Consider the following 16,727-nt stretch of genomic DNA (forward strand, 5'->3'; position numbering starts at 1 on the left):
ATCTGAAAATGTTTAATTTGGGGGATTAAATGGACCATAAACATAGGGTCGGCTCCTCTCTGCAATCACTGCAGATCTTTTCCCTGTGTGCATTCCCAAAGCTTGCTCTGGGTTCTTTCTCCAGCCAATCACATTCCAGAGGAAGAGGTGAGAGACCTTTTTGTTAAGTTTGACAGATATGGAAGACTGTTGAGACAAGTTGCCAAGCATTAACCTGAACCTGCCGAATCTGACCTAAATCTTTGCTGATTTTTTAAATGAACTTGCCTTTGTGACTGTCTTCATCGCCTCATGTTCCCACCCCCACCCCAGACCATTTAGGAGGCCATGGAAGTTTAAAGCAGAAATCATTGCTTTCTCTCTATGATGAAGAAAAATGCAGCCTCATGGAATCAGCTCAGACACAAAGGGCTCAGGTTACATCAAACCTGTAGTCTCCATTGTTAAGGCATCTTCTAACAACATCTGCATATGTAAAATCTATGTTCTTATGGTGACCAGTGTGATTTTTGAAAAAAGCTGAATTACTGGCAATGGCCCCTCCACACATCGCAGGATAAGTGGTGGGGCATACCAGGAAGCTCAGTGTGTGTACTGGTCCCTGATAGCTCGTAGGGGCTTTGGGGTATATCCAGCTGATATGCGGACCCACACCCTCCATTCTGGAGGAGATGTGAACTAAGAACTACGTGTGTAAAAGCCCCAGGTGGCTTTGGAGGTGTAGGGGAAAGAGGGTCTTCAAACCCATGTGCTCAGTTACAGCTTCACCCCTGGTTGCCACCCTGTCCTGGTGGATACGTCACCCTGTGCTCAGGGCACTCAGAAACTTGCTTCTTGCCTCCTTGCCCCTGGCCTCACAGGGCTCTCCTCCTGCTGGCTTCCCAATATCTCCAGGAAGCCCTATTCAGGCCTCAAAAGCCTCTTCCATTCCTTACCACCACCACCGCTACCACCTCCAATATGGGCTTTCTCCAAATTATGCCTCCCATGTGTACCTGTCTCCAATCCCTCCCTCCCTCCCTCCCTTCCTTCCTTCCTTCCCTCCCTGAGCTTCACCTGGCCCTGGGCCTTCCCTTTTCATGCCTGGGGATCCCGGTAAAGTCATAGAAGCCCCTCTCATGTGGGCTTCCAAGGGGCCCTGCCGAGAGCTCCTTTCTGTGACTAGACGCTTTTGTTTTGCCATCCATACATCTGTGATTGCCTGCATGCTTGGGACACCATACCATTCTCGAAAACATTATGTACAATTCCAAGTTTATCTCTTTATATGGAACACAATTCCCTTGGACTCTTGGCTTCCCTCAACATTTGCATGAGTACAGTGTTTAGCAATAAAACAAATATTTTAAGGAAATGCTCCAAGACATACATGGGTTCCTCATGAAACTATGAAGCTGTGGCAGCTGCCATAATACAAACATATTAAATCAAAAACAAACTGTGCTTTTGGATGCTTGTTTATCATTCCATCTTAATTTATTTCAGCAGCCTGACATCCACTCAAGACATAAGCAGCTGGGCTAAATCTACCAAAAGGCTTCATCCAGGACGTTAGGCCTTCAGGTTACTGACAGGCCGGGCTCACTTGCCATTAGCAGATTTTAGGTTTTAGATATTATATTCTATTTTAGCTTTTATAAGAGGATTACATTTATCTGTTGTGCAGCAGGAAAACTTCCATATGTCGCCAGCATATCTTAGTTTTGTGTTACATTTCTCAAAATCTTCTCTTCGAAATCCGACTATGTCTGTAGAAGATAAAGAAAATAGCATCATCAAGACATCCTTTTAATTGGAAGATGTGAATTGGCGAGCGGGCGAGAGAGACAGAACTTAAATCAGGAGTAAATGATGCCTCAGAATTTAACTCAGGAGTAAATGTTGACCAAAAAAATGTGTGATCAGAGCTTAATTTGTGCCAGGTCTCAGCACTGGACAAGGTTTTAATATGTCATTAAATGATTGTGGGATCGAAACACCTTCCATTTCAGAAAAAGGTTAAGGTTGACTCATCAACCGGACTCAAACAAAAACTGGAAATAGTTATTTAAGAGCCCTGTTTCACCTGCTGCATCATACAAATAATGAACATAACATAAACAACACATATAAAATTTTTAAAAATCCAGCTGCTCATTGCCCGAATGGGCGGCATGGTTTGTTTGCCCCAGCCCCAGAGGCGTAACTAGGGAAAACGGCGCCCGGGGCAAGCACTGAAATGGCGCCCCCCGTGCCCCCCACCCCCCCAACATACTACATTATACTTAGGTTTTTCCTCACAAGCGCCCGCCGCCGCCGCCAAGCCAGGCCACTGACTGGCCGCCAGGCACCAGCAGAGCAATGGGGGGGTGGGCGTGGGCGGCGCGGAAGGGACCGCTCATGGGGGAGGGGGCGCCGACGTGCTCCCTTGACTGCTGCAGCACTGCTGCACTGAGCAGGAAACATTTGTATTAACAAAAACATTTTTTAAAAATTAACAAAAAAAATTTTTTTGGTCATGGCGGCGCCCCCCACGTGACCAGAAAAGATGGCGCCCAGGGCACGTGCCCCCCCTGCCCCCTATAGTTACGCCTCTGCCCAGCCCCCTGCGTAAGAAGCATGAGGCTGGGGTGTGAGCCCATTGGCTCTTGACTGGGAGAGGGCGGGGCTTCCGGCCTACAGATAGTGTCGGCTTTCTCCTCCTCCCTCAGTCCATTCTCAGCAGACAGGTGAGTTATTCCCCAGGGACAGGAGTGGTCCATCCTCCAGAGTTCTGCACTGAGCGGTTCTAGTGTTTAAATCTGGGCATGCTGAGCTACACTTAGTGTTTTCCAAAACTGACCAGAAGGGTCAGGGACATGTTATTAGTTTGAACAGATCTGATAACCCTGTTTTTGGGGGACCTTGGAGCAGTGTGCGGCCCTTCGTGGGTCTGCCAGGGGGTGCCTGTTCTTTCATGAGGATGGATGGACATTCTGGCTGCGGAGGTATCCACAGCTCAGCTGTCATTGAATTCTTTTCGAATAGGTGCTGCCTTTGTGGCCTCTCTTTGGGATATCTCAGAACAGCCATTCAGTGGCTTGGCTGATGGCATTCAAGCGGCTACCAGCGCTATGGGTGCTAGGTTTCTTGAGTGTAGTCACTAGTTTCATTCTTCTCCCTGCAGGACCATCGCTGCCGATGAAGCGGGCAAGGGTCTTCATCCTCGGGCACTCGATTGTCTTCTGGGCCCACAAGAAGGCATGTAGGACTGAACCTGGAACACAACTAGGACTTGAGGAGTGAGTAGCGATCTCCTGGATCAGTTGGTGGGGTATGTTATTTGCCCAATTTTTGTCAGTCCTGCTGGAGTTCTTGGAGGATAATCCACCTTTGGAAAGCTTTTTGGTTCACTTGGGGGATAATGATCTATTTAGCAGTCAGGGACATCCCTTATTCACAAGGCCCGGGCTGACATTGGTGTGGTACAATGCTGGCTTCCACATTTGATTGTGATTTGGTCTGACCTGTTTATACGCAGGGTGTGGAGCGGGGCCAGCAATCTGGGTAGGATTGACAGGGCTAGGAAAAAGATCAAAGCAGACCTGACCCATTTTGTGCATTCCTTTGTTGCCGGGGGGGGGGGGGGGGGTCGGTCTGGTGCACCTTGATATTGTTTCCCCCCTCTCCTGAATTATACAGAGGGTCCATCTTTTGCCTCAGGCCATCAAGATATTTTGGAGGACCTACAAAAGGGATTAGCTGCTGTGTTGTGTGGTTGGTGGGCAGTGCAGCGTGTTAAGCTAGGCTAACCCCCTCTGTGGCAGGTCCAGTGCCATGAAGGGCAGACCAAACGAGTGGCTGGATTTTTTTAGCTTTTGAAATTAGATACATTTTTTAGCATTTGAAATTAGATACATTTGTGTAACTTGACACATAGATTATGCCTTCTATTTTTCAAATTACTAGTCTCACAAATGTCATATTTGAAAGCAATAGACCTTTAAGACTTATAATGAGAGAACCCTTTTTCTGCAACTCATCCTAACAGTCCTCTCCCATAATTTTGGAAAGTAGAATTTTTGGATAATTATTGTATTAATTCTCGGTGATTATAAAGGACTAGCTGAAGCCACACAGAGCATCTGTGCGGTAGTTCACTTCCTTTTTGGGTTTAGTAGGGAGAATTCGTTTGGCTGGTCCTCCCACAGCTCTCTCACTCGCTCTGTCCCACCCACAACAGCTCTCTCGCTCGCTCTGTCTCCCCCCCCCCGCGCCTCTCTCGCTCTGTATCTCCCCCCCATGCCTCTCTTGCTCTATCTTTCCCACCTGCGTCTCTCTCGCTCTGTATCTCCCCTGCACGCCTCTCTCTCTCTCTCTCTCTCTCTCTCTCTCTACCCCCGACTCTCTCGCTTGCGCTGTCTCCCCCCGCGCCTCTCTCGCTCACGATGTCTCTCCCCCCACGCCTCTCTTGCTCAGTCTCTCCCCCCACGCCTCTCTTGCTCAGTCTCTCCCCCTGAGCCTCTCTCACTCTGTCTCTTCCTCCGCGCCACACTTGCTCACTCTGTCTCTCCCCCGCACGCCTCTCTCGCTCACTCTGTCTCCCCGTGCGGCTCTCTTGCTCACTCTGTCAATCCCGTGCGCCTCTCTCGCTCACGATGTCTCTCCCCCGCACGCCTCTCTCGCTCGTGCTGTCTCTCCCCCGCACGCCTCTCTCGCTCGTGCTGTCTCTCCCCCGCGCAGCTCTCTCGCTCGCTCTGTCTCTCCCCCCGGGCGCCTCTCTCGCTCGCTCTGTCTCTCCCCCGGGCTCCTCTCTCGCTCGCTCTGTCTCCCCCCCGGGCTCCTCTCTCGCTCGCTCTGTCTCCCCCCCGGGCTCCTCTCTCGCTCGCTCTGTCTCTCTCCCCCCGCACCTCTCTCGTTCGCTCTGTCTCTCCCCCCACACGCCTCTCTCACTCTCTCTGTCTCTCCCCCCACGCCTCTCTCGCTCTGTCTCTCCCCCGTGCCTCTCTCGCTCTGTCGCTTCCTCCGTGCCTCTCTCGCTCCCTCTGTTTCTCCCCCTGCACCTCTCTCGCTCTGTCTCCCCCCGCGCCTCTCTCACTCACGCTGTATCTCCCCCATGTGCCTTTCTCCCCCGCGCTGTCTCTGCCCCGCGCTGTCTCTCCCCTGCGCTGTCTCTCCCCCCGGGCGCCTCTCTTGCTTGCTCTGCCTCTCCCCCGTGCACCTCTCTCGCTTGCTCTGTCTCTTCCCCAGGCGCCCCTCTCACTCGCTCTGTCTCCCCACCGGGCGCCTCTCTCTCTCGCTCTGTCTCTCTCCCCCGCGCCTCTCTCATTCGCTCTGTCTCTCCCCGCACACCTCTCTCGCTCGCTCTGTCTCCCCCCGCACACCTCTCTTACTCTGTCTCTCCCCCCCATGCACCTCTTTCGCTCGCTCTGTCTCTCTCCTCTGCACGCCTTTCTCGCTCGCTCTGTCTCTCTCTCCCCGTGCCTATCTCGCTTGCTCTGTCTCTCCTCCCATGCACCTCTCTTGCTCACTCTATCTCTCCCCCCGCGCGCCTCTCTCGCTTGCTCTGTCTCTCCCCCCCACCTCTCTCGCTCTCTCTGTCTCCACCCCCCCCCCCGCGCCTCTCTCCCTCACTAGAGTCTGTGGCCACCACCAGTTGCCAGGCCAGGCCCACCAGCGCAGACTGCCAATTCTCCTCCTCCTGGGTGTGCCAGCCAATCAGGCGCCTCCACAGCCCAGCCAATCAGCTGGGCTGCCGGGAAGCATTTTTCCTGGGCACACCTAGGAGAAATATATATATAGATTATAAAAATTCTTGGTGGTTATGAAAAGACTTGGTGAATTATGAAAATGAACATGTTTCAAAATAATACCATTATTTCTATATCCTGGCGAAGAGCCTGATACACAGAAGCCATTGTCAGAACCTTTGATTGGATCATGACCATAATAGCAAGTCAGCGTTTTAACTGAAAGAGAAAGAGAAAACATCAATAGAGCATACAAATTGAGAGTTGGAGCAGCACTGGCTTATGAAGAGTCACAGTGTTTTCTAGGCTAAGATCACCCATCATCATCCCTTTCCATATATTGGCAGCAAAGAAGCCTTCTGGAAGGGGAAACCAGAGGCTTTCCCAAACCACAGATTGATTGATTGATTGATTTTCTATATTGCCTGATATAAAGATTTCTAGGTGGAGTACAAATTAAAACATAATATAAAATATAAAACATTTAAAATTCACAAAACCGATTAAAAAAGGATTTGGAGCCTGTGTACATTCAGGACCACCTCTCCTGTCCAATTTCGACATGCCCGGTGAGGTCGTCTCAGGTGGGCCTTCTCAGAGTTCCGGGCCCAGGGGAGGTACGTGGGGCTCGGGCTCATGGGAGGGCCTTCTCTGTTGCATCCCCCTCCTTATGGAACACTCTGCCTCCTGAGATTGGTAATACCCCCTCTCTTCTGTCCTTTAAGAAGCTCCTGAAAACCAGGCTTTGCCAGGCTTTTAGTTTTTATCGTGTGAGTGTGTGTGGGGCAGGTCTTTTTCTTTTTCCCTTTTCTTTCTTCCTCCCCCCTTTCAGCCCTTCTTCTCTTGTCTTTGTTATTTTAATTTATGTAAACCGCCTCGAGTCTAAGGAAGTCAAGTGGTCAATAAATTTGCTAAATAAATAAATAAATAATCACAATAAATAAAAACACACTAGCCGACCGCGCACAGACATCTGTGCACTCTTTGGGGAGGGTGGTTACCTTCCCCCGCCTTCTGCCCCAGTCTCTGCTTTCAGGCCCAGACACCTCTCCTCCCCACTGCCACTTCTGTCCCCACCCACTTTCTTTCCCCCTCCTGGGCCTTGCCTCTGCAGCCAGGCCAGGCCCGCCACCTCTGGCCTCCACGGCAGCAACCAATCCTCCTGGGTGTGCCTCAGCCAATCAGGCATGTTCGCCGCCCAGTCAATCAGCTGGGCTATGGGACGCACATTCCAAGGCACACCCAGGAGAATTGATATAATAGATTAAAATTTCGATTTCTGTTATAAGCCTGGGAAAACAGGTATGTCTTCAGGGTCCTCCTAAAAGCAAACAGAGAAGGAGATCCTCTTATTTCAGCAGGGAGTGCATTCCAAACCCTGTAGCAGTCACAGAGAAGGCTCAGTCCTGAGTTGCCACCAAATGAGTTGACGGCAACCATAACCAGACCTCTCCAGAAGATTGTAATAGGCGACAGGGTTCATGACAGACATGGAGCTCTCTTAAGTAACCTGGACCAAAGCCATTAAGGGCTTGATAGGTAATTACCGGTACTTGGTTTTTCCTTCAGAAACATATCGGCAGTCAGTGCAATTCTTTCAAAACCAGTGTGATATGGTCGCTTTGGGTGAACCCAGAGACCAATCTGGCTGCCACATTCTGTACCAAATGTAATTTCCGAACTACGTAAAAAGGCAGTCCCAAGTAGAGTGCATTACAGTACTCAAGCCTAGCATATGTACCACCATTTTAAGTTCATTTGTCTCCAGAAATGGATGTATCTAGCGTATCAGCCGAATCTGATAAAAAGTGCTCCTGGACATGGCCTCAACCTGAGAAACCAAGGAGAGTTTGGGATCCAGGAGCACTCTCAAACTGCGAACCTGATCTTTAGGGGGGAGTGTAACCCTATCCAGAACAGGCAGATCTAAGCCATCTCTCGGATCCCAAACCCCTACAGACAGTACCTCCGTCTTGTTTGGATTCAACTTCAACCTGTTATCCCTCACCCAGCCCAATATCACCTCCAGGCAGGTACTTGGGGGGGGGGCGGGTCATGCCATTTCCTGATGAAATGGTAGAGAGAAATAGATCTGGGTGTCATCAACCAATTGGTAGCATCCCAGACCAAACTTCCTAATGATCTCTCCCAAAGGTTTCATGTAGATGTTAAAAAGCATTAGACACAGTATGGAGTCTTCTGGAACCACACACTTTAGCTCTCACTTTTCTCACTTCTGGAACCACACACTGTAGCTCTTTTCAGAGCAACAGTCTCCAGGTGACACCATCTGAAATCTGCCAGAGAGGTAGGAATGAAACCACTGTAAAACAATGCCACCCAATCCCACCTCCTTCAAGCAACCCAGCAATGGTATCGAATAGGGATGTGCAAAACAATTTGTACCCGAATCTGGCCAATTCTGGTGATTTGTAGACAAAACAAATTACCCCCATCCTCAATTGTCCAGATTTGGGTACAAAACAAATTACCCCAGATTCAGACCCCAAAATTTCAGACATCCAGGCCTCCATTTTGTGGCCAAAGTGGTTTGGGTGGTAGTGCCCAATGGGTGGAAGCTATCACCCAAATTTAAAAGAAATTGAGCAAAGAGGAGTTTTTTAAAAGAATTTCTGAAGTTGGTGTGTCTTTAAGCTTTCCCCCATAGGGAATAAAGGGGATTTCAGCAACCTTATAGCTCCATGTGGGGGCACCAGGGTGGCCCAGAGTGGGTTGTGGTGGGTGGTAGTGCCAAATGGGTGCAAGGAAGTACCCCCAGATAGCCAGAAGTGACTTCAAGGTAAATGCAGATAATATGTGGACTGGAACACTCCATTCTGGGGGAGATTTGAACTAAAAGCCATGTGTATAAAGCCTCTTGGAGCAAGAACAACCATATAACTTCATAAAGCCACAAAACATACTATGAAAACACTTAACCAATGTAAAACAGAAACTTTAAACTGACAAAACTTCAAACTTCAGAAATCTCCAGGTAGGGCTGGGAAAGACCCCCATTAGAAACCTATGAGATGTGCCGCTAATCAGTGTTGACAATATGGAACTAGATGGACCAATGGCTGAACTTACTGAAAAGCAGCTTCCTACGTCTGTATATTCCTGCTGCTTTGTTTACCAAGGTTCTGTTCTGATGAGTATGTGAACCAGTAGATAATTTGTGACTTGCCTTAAAGTAAGCCGCCGAGAAACAAGACCTCTCCTGTGAAATCTAGATTTATCCATCTGGATTGGAACTTTTGAGACATTTTGCAATGTTCTCCACAGTTACATAAAAGACGGTCTGCTTGTTTCTGTCAGAATGTACTTTGCACAAGGCAAGCTGTTTATAGTAAAAGAACACAAGCATCTGTACAGAAGCGCATGACATGGGAATGAAAATGTTGCAGATCACAAACCTTAGTGCTGGTATTATCAATATGCTGTTGACACCCAAGTCTGTTTCTCCTTGTCATCAACATCAGGAGATGGTGTTAGCCCCTTAAATGTATGCCTACAGGCAGGAATGGACTGGATGAGAGATAATAAACTGAAGCTGAATGCAAGCAAGATGGAGGTGCTCATTGTTGAGGGTCATGATCTGCAAGGCAGCATAGAACTCCCTGTTCTGGATGAGGTTACACTCCCTCGTCCAGAAAGAACAGGTTCGTAGCTTGGGAGTTCTTGGACCCGGGTTCCACCCTGCTGCCTTTGACTGTGGCTGTGGCCAGGAGTGCTTTTTACCAGCTGTTATTGATTTGATAACTGCACCCTTTCTTTGAAGAGGATGACCTGAAAAGAGTGTTACATCACCTGGTAACCTCAAGATTGGTCTACTAAAATGTGCTCAATGTATGGCTGCTTTTTAATAGGGATGTGCGAACCAGTTCGAATTTGAACCAGTTTGAATTAGAACCGGGGTGGTTCGAAAGTTCATATTTGAACTGAACCAGCCATCAGGATCGAGCTGCAAGTTTGAATTCAAACCAAACAGGGGGTGGTTCAATGCGAACTGGTTTGAACTAGTTCAAACCTCAAAAAGTGGGCGGTGTGGTAGCTGGCACCCATGGGTACCTGCCACCCAAACCCCAAAGCAATTGGACACTCGTACTATTTTTTATGAATTTTTGAAATTTATTTTTATTTTTCTCTCATAGGGTATAATGGGACTTGAACCAGCTGATCATTCTCTATTGTGGAACACCCATGGGTGCCAACAACAACCCAAACCCTGAAGCATTTGGACACCCCTATGATTTTTTTATGAATATTTGAATTTTTTTTTTTTGCATTTTAAAATTTTATTAGTTTTACAACATCTTAACAATCCAATTACATTTAATTAAGTAAATATTGACTTCCCGCTTACCAGTCTGCATGGTTCATATTAGCTATACAAATCTACCATTGCTATAATAATTCAAAACATATATACTCCACAATGCAAACTTGATTTTACCCTGCCCAACCTGCTGTTGTTGCTAAATTTCAAACCCTGCTGAAAGGTCCATATTGGAAAAATAGTTCTTTAAGTAAAGTAAGAATGGTTCCCAATCTTTTTTGAAACATTCCAAGTTTTCATCCCTTATGAGTGCTATAGGTTTTGCCATCTCAGCATATTCTAAAATTTTTATCAACCAATCTTCTTTTGAGGGCATTTTATTGGCTTTCCATTTCTGTGCATATCCTATTCTAGCCGCCGTGGTTGCATACATAAAAAATGTTAAGTTTCTTCTGGAGAACTCTCCTTGCGTTATTCCCAGTAGGAAGGATTCTGGCCTCTTAGGAAATGTCATTTAAAATTTTTTCTTCAATTCATTATATATCATATCCCAAAAGGTCTTTGCTTTCCCGCAAGACCACCACATATGAAAAAAGCTTCCTTCACATTGTCCACATTTCCAACATTTGTTTGGAACAATTTTATATATTAATGCTATTTTTTTCGGTGTTAAATACCACCTGTACATCATCTTATAATAATTTTCTTTTAAAGTATAACATGCAGTGAATTTTAAATTAGTTTTCCCTAATTTTTCCCAAGCTGCCATATCTATATGAAATCTTTTTAATTATTTCTCTCATAGGATATGATGGGACCCGAACCAGCCCAGATCCCCTATTGTGGAGGACCTAGGGGCACAAAAGTGGGGTAGGTGGTAGGGACCCAGAAATGCCTACCATCCACAAAACCCCAAGGCAATCGGACACTCCTCTGATTATTGGTGAATTTTTTAAAAGTATTTTTGAATTCCTCATAGGGAATAATGAGGATTGCAGCAAATGTATAGCTTCACATCGGGGGCGGGGGGAAGGGGTGTTCTAGAGTGGAGTGTGATGGGTGGTAGTGCCCAAGGGGGGCAAGGAAGCTATCAGAATTATTTGAAAGGAATTGGGCAAAGGGCTGATTTTTAAGTGATTTTTGAAGTTTATGTGTCTTTAAGGTTAGCAATGACAGTAGATTCATGGTTTATCATTGAAAATCTTATATGCTACCAAAGAATCTACACTCAGAACACTTCAGAAACAACAAAACCCAGTACCCCATGGGTTAGCAATCCATGGGGGTGGTTGGCACCCTCGCTCGGAGCCACCACAGCACCCCCCAAGTGCAGTTATGGGGCTGCTGAAACCTCCATTCTTCCCTATGGAGAAAAACATTAAGGCCACTTGTGGGGTGCTGGGGTGGCCCAGAGTGAGTGGTGGTCCAGTGTACAGAGTGTGCCAAACACCCCCATGGGTTGCTAACCCACGGGATACTGGGTTTTGTTGTTTCTGAGGTGTTCTGAGTGTAGATTCTTTGGTAGCATATTAGATTTTCAATGACAAAACATGAATGGTCTTGTGGTAGCAAGCGTGAATTGCCTCCTTTGCTAATTAGGGTCTGCCCTGGTTGCATTTGGTTGGAAGATTGAATGGACCAATGGTCTGACTCAGTATATGGCAGCTACCTATGTGCCTATCACAGGCAGGGTATGGCTCATCACAGAAGCTTTTGCAACTTATTTCAGAGGATGTGGTGTAGAATTCATTGAATGAAAAGAAGAAACTGGGATTTAAAACTGGAAGGGGTAAAGAACTATCTTGCCAAATCCATGAAGCAATATGAATATATATATTTAATTTCTCTCCCATCCTTACTCCAGGGGTCTTGGGATGTTTTATGTTTATCTCCATCCTATTTTATCCTATCTCACGCTAGGCCATTTTATCCTTATGTCTGGCTAGACTATTTAATCCTTGTCTCGTGCTAGGCTAAGATAGAGCAAATGGCTCAAAGTCACCCAGGCACTTTCCAGATTAAGCCCTACAACAGTGTCACGACGGACTTGCTAAGTGTGCCTCCGTACTTACTGTTTTGTGATACCGCAGTCCCTACACTGACAGCAAGCTGCCATTCACATTTCCGATGCCTTCTTTCAGATTTTATCTTTGTGTTATGGTGCTACAACATTGTATGTGTATGGCAAAAAAAAAGAAAAGGAAAAAAAAGTAGCTGTATTTTCCCGTTGAAGGAGTTTGAAATTCATGGGATCATTTTTAATATGATCCTGCCGGAGGGTGGTTTGAGCAAAACCAAAACCGAACCACCCCATCCTCATTCGAACCCAGTTCGAATTTGATCCTAACCGGGCAAACCAGTTTTATGCACATCCCTACTTTTGTACATAGTTTGGAAACTTCAGTTAGTCCAAAATGTGGATTGGTCTCTGGGGTATCCTACATTATGCCTATTCTTATGCAGGTGCACTGGCTGCTATTATGGTTCAGGGGAAATTACAAAGTGCTGGTTATTACCTTTAAAGCACTGAACAGCTTAGGTCTGGGTTACCTGAGAGAGCACTTTCTCTAGAATGTTCCCACTGCTCATTAAGATCATCTGGAGGGGTCCGTCTTTGGGTGCCAGTGGTTCAACAGGTGGCAACCTGGAATCGAGCCTTCTCAGTTGTCACCCCTAGGTTGAGCTGTATGTAATGCAGCTCTTATCATGGGCATGATAAGAGTATTTTCCTTGGAGACAAAGGCCTTAAAGACCCATCTTTTCAGCCTGACTTTTAATGATTTTATTTTTAATCTATTTTAAATGTGTGATTTAAACTAAATTGTTTTATTATGTGTTTTTGATTTTAATGTAAACTGCCATGAACCACTTTAGAAAGGGTGGTATAAAAATTGATTGATTGATTGATTCAGTTCATTTAAAGATTATACTGATTTGATTTGTTTGCAGACAAATTCAGAGCACTGTTTTTCACCTCCTTCCATACAGAACCTGAACAATAATGTTAAAAATTGGGCTGTGCATGTCAGGGAAATTGGAATTCTATTCTGGGATTCCCACCTGCCACCATCAAGAGGCAGGCACCCGCAGGGCAACTGCCCCAGGTAGGGTGGTGGGCTTGGGGATCCTTTCAAAGCCATCCCAGCACTGGTACAGGGAAAGCTGGGTGACGCCAATGAATCTCGAGAGCATTCAGGGAGCAGAAGGCGAGTGATGATGAGAGTCAAGGAACACACCTGGAGCAACTGGCAAGCGTAGGGAAGTCTGGGGGAGGTAGTTCCTCCCAGGGTTTCTCCCATAAGAGGGGAGAAGCCTTCCTCTGGGAGGAACTACATTCCCCAGACATCCCTGCACTTCCCAGCTGCCCCACTTGCACTCAGTTAAAGCTCCACCCCTGGTTGTCATGCAGGTGGTTGCTTCACTGCTGGGTTCAGGGCACCCCAATACCAGCTCATTCTCATTTGTTACCTCACAGGGATCTCCGCTTGCTGGCTCCCCAATATCTCCAGGAAATCCAAGTCGGGGTTCAAAAGCCTCTTCCAACCCTCACCACCACTGCCACCTCCTCCTTCTCTTTCAAGTTTTCCCCTTTATATGGAACAGTGGGAGTCCATCCTCCGCCCCAGCACCCGATTCCCTTGGATTGTTTAGCAATATTTACTGTCTTTTTGGATGCTTGTTTATCATGTCATCTTAATTTAATTCAGCAGCCTGGCTCCCATTCAAGTCATAAACATTTTGGCTAAAGCTACCAAAGGCTTCATCTAAGAAGTTAGGCCTTGAGGTTAATAACAGGCAGGGCTCTCTTACCTTTAACAGACGCCTTATATCTTACACCAGGATTACATGCATCTGTTTTGCAGCAGCTGTACTCATAATCCGAAGTAGTTATTGCTTTTGTGTTACATACCTCAAAAAAATCTCTTATACCTGGGGCTAGGATTCTGTTGTCTGTAGAAGGTAAAGAAAACAGTATCACCAAGAAGTCCTTTTAACTGGAAGATGCATAGTGTGAAAGTGCTGACCAGTGCTTATTTTAGGGAGGAAAGACAAAAGTTGAATCAGGAGTAAATGATGCTTCAAATCAAATTTTAAATGTTCACCAAAAAGTGTGACTAGGTATTAATTTGTGCCAGGTCTCTGCACTGGACAATGTTTTTTTAAAATAATAAAATAGTATGGCTGGGGATCAAAAAGCCTTCTATTTTAGAAAAGAGTTAAGGTTGACTTATAAACTGGACTCAACCGACTATGGGAAATAGTTACTTAAGACCTCCGCTTTATCTTCTGCATCACATAAACAATTAACAATAAAATAAACATGAACAATACATACAAACATTAATAAAAATACTTTCACAGGTTGCTTTACCATATTCACTGAAGCTCCAAACAGTTTACCATGTTACCTTGGACTGAGTTGTCAGCAATATACGATGACACTCAGCTCTATCTCTCCTTGTCATCTGATCCTAGGGAGGTGGTGGATGTCCTGAATCGGGGGCTGGAGGCCATGATCGGTTGGATGTGGGCTAATAAACTGAAATTGAATCCGGATAAGATGGAGGTACTGTTGGTCAGTAGGAGAGCCAATCGGGATGAGGAGATTTTACCGGTTCTGGATGGGGTTGCACTCCCCTTGAAGGAGCAAGTACGCAGCTTGGGGGTGCTACTGGACCCGGCTCTGCTTTTAGAAGCTCAGGTGTAGGCAGTGGCCAGGGGTGCCTTTGCACGGCTTTGGCTAGTGCACCAGCTGCGTCCCTTTCTCGAGAAGGCAGATCTGGCCACGGTTACCCACGCCTTAGTCACGTTGCAGCTGGATTACTGTAACGTGCTTTGCGTGGGGCTGCCTTGAAGAATATCCGGAAACTGCAGCTAGTGCAAAATGCGGCAGCGAGGGTTTTATCCGGAGCTGCCCATTGGGAGCACATCACCCCCATTCTGAAAGAGTTGCACTGGCTGCGGGTTCATTTCCGGGTCCAATTCAAGGTGCTGGTTTTGACCTTTAAAGCACTTAATGGTTTGGGCCCGGGGTATTTGAGGGACCGCCTGCTCCCAAGGGTTGCTGCCCGCTTGACCAGGACATCTGAGGGGGCCCTGCTCCGGGTGCCGACAATGAGGGAGGCCCGGCTTTCGTGCACTTGGGACAGGGCCTTCTCTGTTGCTGCTCCTAGACTCTGGAATGCTCTCCCAGTGGCCATTCGTTCCTCAGACTCCATCACGGCTTTTAGAAAGCTTGTAAAGACATGGCTTTTTACCCAGGCTTTTACATAATCGTTTTTACTGCTGCTTCTGTGTGTTTTTACCTGTTGTATTGTTTTTATGCTTGTATTATATAGATTTTAAATTTGGTTTGTTTTTATATTTTTTAGCTTAATATTTTTATTGTCTTTTTATTGTATGTTTTAGCTTTTGTAAACTGCCTTGGGGTTGTCTTTTAATGAAAGGCGGTATATAAATGCAAAAAATAAAATAAAATTTAAAAAAAAACTGAAGCTCCAAAATGCCCGGAATATGTTGGGTGTTTAGGGCCACGGACTTAAGAGATGTGTAATTCAGGCAACATGGATATGGTATGCTATCCTTTGATGTGGTTAGTTTCAGCTTCAGCATCAACTTGAAGTTGGATTGTTGCCACAGGGTCAGCCGCTGAACAGCAGAGCCAGATTTGTCTGTACACTGGAACAGACACAGGGACTGACATACTGTGCGACGGTGCATACATGTCACAATGTAGCATTCACACAGTTGTGCAAGATTGCAGTTGTACTAAATGCATAATTGCCCCATACCCTAATAAAGACAGGACACGCAAGAGTAGGAAAATCTATGGCCACATTTGACTAACTTAACTAAGAGATCTGTGACAACAGGGCAAGAAATTGTAACACTGAACTAGAGTGTGGGCAGCTACTCCTCCAAAGGAGAGGGTGGCCTCCTTTCTCACTGAGAGAATAGAGATGAGTGGGTGGGACCCTGGATCCTGCTGTGAATGGAGCTCTTAAGCAGGCAGAGTCGACTTATAAAGTGGCTTCCGATTGGGCACACAAGATCACATGCCCACCAGGCCACAGGATGTGCATGTCCAAGATCACTTGCACAATTGACAGCCTTTGGAAATAATGGCTGTCAATTGTGCAACTACATTGTTGCAATTTGTTGCCCTGCTAACTGGGCAAAGAGGCACCTTTTACCATGGTGATTCTCTTTATTTAGCAGGGGGAGAGTAACTGGCCCTATCCACCATCTTATTTGTTATTTCTCTTTGTAAACCGCCCTGAACTATTTTTGGAAGGGTGGTATAGAAATTGAATTATTATTATTATTTCTTGTTTACACAGTCAGACAGGTGTTATTGACTGGTTTGTTTTATCTAGACATCGAGTCCTTCCCAAGGACCTGGGATGCCAGAATTTTATTGTCAATGGTTATAGATATCGTTGCAGAATATAGGCCGTTCCCAGTAAAGCTGCTTTTTGTAATTGGCTGATGGTGAGTTCTGTGGCCCCTATGGTGTTGAGGTGCTCTTCAAGATCTTTTGGAACTGCACCCAGGGCGCCAATTACCACTGGGATTATTATTATTATTATTATTAAAACTTTTATACCGCCCTTCCAAAAGGCTCAGGGCGGTTTACATTAAAACACCATTAAAATCAGTTAATAATTAAAACAAAAATGATAAAGCATAAGACAATGATTAACAATTAAAAACATCATAAAAAACAACAATTAAATAAT

The 16,727-nt window shown here is 46.2% G+C and overlaps 1 protein-coding gene across 5 annotated transcripts in view; it reads right to left on the reverse strand.

Annotated features, from left to right (window-relative positions):
- Positions 1 to 1,248: 1,248 nt before the first annotated feature.
- LOC128347157 (uncharacterized) overlaps positions 1,249 to 16,727 on the reverse strand; it is a 67,994-nt gene continuing 52,515 nt past the window's right edge. For 4 of the 5 annotated variants that reach the window (XM_053301361.1, XM_053301360.1, XM_053301359.1 and 1 more), the window contains 3 exons: positions 13,798 to 13,938; positions 5,832 to 5,927; positions 1,249 to 1,748 (listed from right to left, as the gene is read on the reverse strand). In XM_053301361.1, coding sequence (XP_053157336.1) covers positions 1,609 to 1,748; positions 5,832 to 5,927; positions 13,798 to 13,938 — 377 coding nt within the window. In that variant the 3' untranslated portion in view covers positions 1,249 to 1,608. The remainder of the gene's footprint in view (positions 1,749 to 5,831; positions 5,928 to 13,797; positions 13,939 to 16,727) is intronic. The other variant, XM_053301362.1, reaches the window with a different exon arrangement.

The sequence above is a fragment of the Hemicordylus capensis genome, chromosome 2, assembly GCF_027244095.1.
Source record: "Hemicordylus capensis ecotype Gifberg chromosome 2, rHemCap1.1.pri, whole genome shotgun sequence".
NCBI lineage: Eukaryota > Metazoa > Chordata > Lepidosauria > Squamata > Cordylidae > Hemicordylus > Hemicordylus capensis.